The sequence below is a fragment of the Dipodomys ordii genome, unplaced genomic scaffold, assembly GCF_000151885.1.
Source record: "Dipodomys ordii isolate 6190 unplaced genomic scaffold, Dord_2.0 Scaffold27, whole genome shotgun sequence".
Classification (NCBI taxonomy): Eukaryota; Metazoa; Chordata; class Mammalia; order Rodentia; family Heteromyidae; genus Dipodomys; species Dipodomys ordii.
In genome coordinates, this window is record NW_012267243.1 from 7,954,902 (window position 1) to 7,960,901 (window position 6,000).

Here is a 6,000-nt window from a genome sequence, read left to right on the forward strand (position 1 = left end):
TTTATATTGCACTACTAGTCTTTGTAAACAGCGCTGTGAAGCAATATGCCCTGGGCTCATTGGCACTGAAGATAAAGAAAGGTTGAAAATGAAAGAGGCAAATATTTATCAAACAAATACAAACAAAAGGGAAACAGGGATGGAAATTTTAATTCTAGGCGAAGTTGAATTCAAAGCCAAAAAGCATTGAAAATGCAAAAAGGTTTGGCAAAGAGGTATGATCCTAATAAAGACCAGTCACAAAAAGTTATACACCTAATTATATAATGTCAAATTAGGAAAAAGCAAAAACTGTTGGAAATGCAAGTAAAAACTGACAGAAGCACAACTGATTGGGAGGTTTATATCACATTTTCACCTTTTATAAAGCAGTTGAATAGAAAAAAATTTTAGTTAAACAGAAGGGAAAACACAACGCCATAAAACAGTAGGCATTCGAAAGTTTCAATCACTTCTATCAATTCATGTACTGGAGAAGGGCATAATGTACTCTATCTCCAGAAATCCTGTACTGGGTACTGTACGGATATGCCATCACGTAGGGTTATAGAAGTTACAGTCAATATTTATACGCTATCCTTGTGTCTGGAAAAACAAAATCCCGCCCAACAATTCTTGTCTTACTAGTAAATTCTTTCCAGATTTGACCTTGCAAGTTTCCAAAGTTGTAAATAAAGAGTCCTTATTGTCTGCAAGCTAATCTATTCATTTAGACAAATTAACATATGTGCCTGGATTCTTTCTTAGACACACTCTGAATCTCATTACAGGGAATGCAAAGATAGCTTCACCTCCCAAATTCATCAACATGGTCCTAGGAAAGCTGAGGTCAGCCTGGTCCTGAGGCTATGGGCTGTGTGTGTGTGACTTTTCTCTAGAGTGGACAGAGCTCAAACCCATGGGTGAGTAAGAATTGATCTGGGCTCATGTTGACCACTCATGGCCTAAACCAATAAGACTAAACTTGACCTTCCCAACTAATAATCAGTAGATTAAGCCCAAAGAGTCAAAAACTGGGCAGTCATTATAACAGAATGAGAAACAAGACTAAGAGAGATACACCACAGAGAAAGGAATGCTTCTTCTTTCCTTCTTTTCTCCCTTGCTTTGCTTCTAAGTTTCTGCATATCTGACCTATTTCTCAGGTCACAATTCTTAATTACATATACTCTATTTAGATACAGAAACTGTTTCAAAATGGTCCAACTCCAAAATATTTTTCTTTACTTTTCTTTCCTTTTTTTCTTTCTTTTCCTTTTTTTGCAAGTCCTATGGCTTAAACTCAGGGTGTGGGCATTGTCCCTAAACCTCTTTTGCTCAAGGCTAGCACTCTACCACTTGAGCCACAGAGCTACTTCTGTTTATGTGGTACTGAGGAACTGAACCCAGGGCTTCCTGCAGGCTAGGCAAGCACTCTACCACTAAGCCACATTTCCAGCTCCCAAAATTTTTTTCTTCTCCCTGCACTTGACTCCAATTTCCACTGTAATGAATGAAACTACTGTTCATCTAACAGCAGTCAAAGGGGCAGTGGATGGGGAAACACTGACTTGTTCCCCACTTGTCTTTAAGTATAACTCTGTTCCTTAGCTGATGTGTTGATTGTTTCCCAGAAAGCAACAAGCATATGTTTTTGTATCCAAGGATGTTTCCTAACTTACATCACATACATTTTTTTCTGATAATCAGAAGGAAATCCAGCATAACTCTGAGGGTCAGATTTAGGTCTCGTTTTGGTAAGACTTTGCATATTTTTCTATATTGTTGATATTTCAGTAGGAAGCAAGAAGAAATTACTTGGTCTGACTGAGTCAAATGTCATGGATAACACTGGAGGGATAGAGTTGGATTTATTGGCTTACTGTGCACTAATCTGGTTAAAGATGTATTGTAGAAAGGATGGGGAATGGTCATCAAGAGTTAAATACAAAATGGATAATTCAGTGACCACTAGACATTGGTCAGCTCTCTCCTGTCTGTGGAAGTACTAATGGAATTTAGATCATAAAGGGTAAGACGAAGGGTTTCATATTATAGTGTATCTACACATAAAACAGTGATTGCCCCAAGACTGCAAAAAGACTTCTATTTTTGAAAATTTTGTAAGGATTAAAATATATTCATGACAAAAATATATGAGATCTATTGGGTTTTCTGTGTATAAATTTTTACTATTTTGCACCAATCTGCTAGCTGAGAAGGAAAATCCAATTTGCATGGCTCCTGTCAGTCACATGTGGTTTGGAAATACTTATGCATTCCAGATCGACTCTGTAAACTGGAGAATCATATCCTATTTCCACTGGTTTGCATGCATGCATATAAAACTTGTTTTCCCACAGTGCCACATGAAAACAAGTGAAGAACTAGCAGTAGTGCTCACAATTAATCAACTTCTTGGTTGAAATTTCACAACTGTGATCTGATCGTGAGGAGAATTCTTTTCCCTTACAGTGAGAGAGGCTAAGACTTCTACTTCATTGGTTTTCTTGTTCAGTTCTGTTCCACATTAAAAGATAAAGTCAACATCTGCCCTTCCACACATAGTTTCTGTTATCTAACCATGTGCCAGGCCCCTTGCTTAGCCCTAGGAGATACAGAGAAGAACTCCCCACTCCACAAAAGGAGCTTGGAGTTTGATAAGTGTACAACAAGTAAATGAATAATTATTACTCAGCAGGTTAGCCACTTTGTACAGTTTGGATTGTGTATTACATCCTACAGCAACAGTAAAAGAGTTTGCCAGAACTTCACAGAAGGTGGTTCCTGATGGATGAGGAAGAGTTTAGTGAAAGAGGACTGGACACATTCAGAAAGCTAAGAACATTATGTACATAATTCATGAAGAACACAGGCTACAGGGAGCAGAAAGAAATTCTGTCTGGTTTAAGGCTAGATGTAGAGTCAGTACAAACGCTAATTGGAAAAGACATCAGGAAGCGGCTATAATTCTCATAAGCACTGGGATTTTGACTTTCTCATTCTGCATTCTCATGTTAATGATGGGGGTATTTTCTCACTAAGCAGACCCAGTTGTCACAATGTCCAGTATCCAGATGTAATCCCTTCCCTTTTCTCTTTTCCTGGCTCTTAGCACAATATCAGCATCTAGCTAGTGCTCAATTCAAGAAAACAACGTTTCTGCAGTTGGTGGATAGTTTCTAAGGAAACCCAGTGGATTGTGTCCTTATGAAAAATGCTTCCACTGAGAATAGGCTGGATTTGTTTATTACCTGAGGAGGAGGAGGAAGAGGAGGAGTTGTATATCCTTAGATAGTTGTAGTTAGTTATACAAGGGATTTCAATTCAATATGCTAATTTGCATGGACAATTCAACATATATATATATATACATATATACACATCTATATGTATAAAATATATACATATATGTATATATGTGTACATATATATATTATACATACATACATATATATATATATATACTGTGTGTTTCTGCTCATTTTAGATAAAGATCAGTAGATCACACACACACATACATATCACATTTTCTTGAACCATTTTGGATGGTTTCTATAACTTGGACATGATGAATTGTGCAGCAATGATAGCAATGAACATAGGTGTGCAGATGCCCTATTGTATCCAGACATGCAATCTTTTGGCTAAATACCCAAGAGTGATATCAATGAAGCATGTGGTATGAGAGGAATATGCCAAAAATAGTAAGTTACTTTCCCTATAAACATTACATTATGAAAAGATTTTGGTTTCCCTCTTGGGAAGTCTACAATATCTTCACAATTTCAGGTTCCCATTTGCCCTTGGATCATTAGCTATCACATCTAAGATGTTTGAATACCTTATAGAGAGGCCCACATGGCAAGGAACTGAGATACACCTATGTGAGTATGCTCACTACCAACACCTCTGAGGGTGAACCTGGATGTGGACCTCCTGACATACCACCAGCCACACAGATAAGCTTAAGAGGAAGTTCTCCAACCCCTCTTGAGAGTGATTGAAAGTTCAGAAGAGATCCTAAGTCTAAGTCACTCAACCAAGGTGCGTCTAGATGCATCAGGTGAACACAGGAACTTTGAAGTACCATTTGTTGTGTTAAATCACTAAATTTGGTATCATTTTCTTTATAGCGAGAGATATGTAGTATGCTCTAATAGCACTATCTCCATCTCCCTCTCAGAGATGGGGTTCTGGTGTATTTTCTGGTATAAATAAGCTTTTGTGATCACATTCCTGACCACTTGTAATAAGCCAGTGGTCTTATTGCCCTCCCAGAAATAATAAACCTGTTACTTTGGTTCCATTTACTTGATTAAACCCTAGGATGATTCTACTTGAACTTCAGCATGCACGGTTGAGTTCAAACTGTTCCCTGTCTCCAATCTTGGACACACCAACCTTCTAGCTAGACAAGGGACCTTTATCTGCCTAGACAATCGCAATCACAAATGTCAACAGAAAGATGCATGTGGTTGAAATATTCTCTATTTCCATATGTAATCTTCAATGGACACATGACATGACTTGACAAATAATTGTTAAATTTGCTCTATACACTGTCCAGGTGGGAACAAGTGGAAAAATGTACATTGCTCAGGGAACATTGAGTTTTTGGCAGAGGATTTTTGGCAGTTTATATAACAATGTTGATTTGAAGTCAGTGGTTTTATGTAAAAAAGATGTTAAGACCTTGTAGGATGTTAAATATTTACATAAAATTATGCACAGCTAAGAAAAGAAGAGAAACATAAAATACAAAATGATGCTTCTCCAAGTTATTGTTTGCTTGCTTCCTAAGATATTTTGTTGTTGTTGTTGATTGTGGGGCTTGAATTCAGGGCCTGGGCACTGTCCTTGAGCCTCTTTGTGCTCAAGGGTACTCTACCAATTAAGCCACAGCACCACTTCCAGTTTTTGAGTGGTTAATTGGAGATAAGAGGTTTTGGGGGATGTTTCTGCCCTAAGGCTTTTTATTTTTTGGTTGGTTATGGGGCTTGAACCCTGGGCCTGGGCGCTGTCCCTCAGCTCTTCAGCTGAGGTAGGTCACAGCTCTACCACTTGAGCCACAGTGCCACTTCAGGTTTTCTGGTGGTAAATTGGAGATAAGAGTCTTCATGGATTTTCCTGCTGGCTTTGAATCACAATCCTCAGATCTCAGCCTCCTGAGTAGCTAGTATTACAGGTATGAGCCACCAGTGCCCAGCCCTGAGTTTTTAATAGCTTCTGTGTCCATATTTTCATAATTAAGCAGCCACTGATTATAGATATTACATACCTAAGAAGTATCAGGGTATCATAGCTACAAGAAAAAGAGAGGTAAGGAAGAGAGGAGACTTTGTACCTCTGTTCCAGATGATCTTGCTCTGAAATGCAGTCAATGGGAGCTGAAGGACTGATACCCTCTACTGTCCTCAGAGCCACTGCTGAGATGCCCACCAATGGGGATGAGAAATTTAGCAACATGGAGGTGGTTTGGTTGAAGAGGGTATTTGCATGATGGGTCACATTAATAACCAGTGGATTGTGCTGGCAGGACAGTTCATGGGTTCCTGGAGAGGCATAAGGACATGAATAATATTTTAGAGGCATTCATCTAGAACCATGTTTCCATGTCTAGTGTTCATTTTATCTACTCAATAGCTGTGCGATGCAGGTACCTCTCCAAACAATATCAGAGATAGACTAGTGGCTCTGAAGATATAATTCTCATACTCACCAAGAGAGTGGTTTCCTCCATTGACATCAATCAGGTAAAGGGTCACTGTTGGCCGCTGATGCTCCCCAAGGGCCAGGCCATCAGATGCCAAGAAAATAAAAACTGCTGTGGCAAGTCCTGGCCTACTGAAACACACCTAGGCACAAGCACATGCATGGAAGAACCATTATGTCATAGGCAATTAAGATATATGCTATCCCAGTCCTATCCTTCCAGATAGCTTTCTATTCATAAAGTATGGTCCCTTCCTTCCTTCCTTCCTTCCTTCCTTCCTTCCTTCCTTCCTTCCTTCCTTCCTT

The 6,000-nt window shown here is 38.9% G+C and overlaps 1 protein-coding gene across 1 annotated transcript in view; it reads right to left on the reverse strand.

Annotated features, from left to right (window-relative positions):
- Positions 1–6,000, reverse strand: part of Pappa2 (pappalysin 2) — a 213,367-nt gene that overhangs the window by 87,812 nt on the left and 119,555 nt on the right. Inside the window, exons 12-13 of the mRNA XM_013015620.1 lie at positions 5,702–5,837; positions 5,327–5,534 (exon numbers count right to left, since the gene is read on the reverse strand). Coding sequence (XP_012871074.1) covers positions 5,327–5,534; positions 5,702–5,837 — 344 coding nt within the window. The remainder of the gene's footprint in view (positions 1–5,326; positions 5,535–5,701; positions 5,838–6,000) is intronic.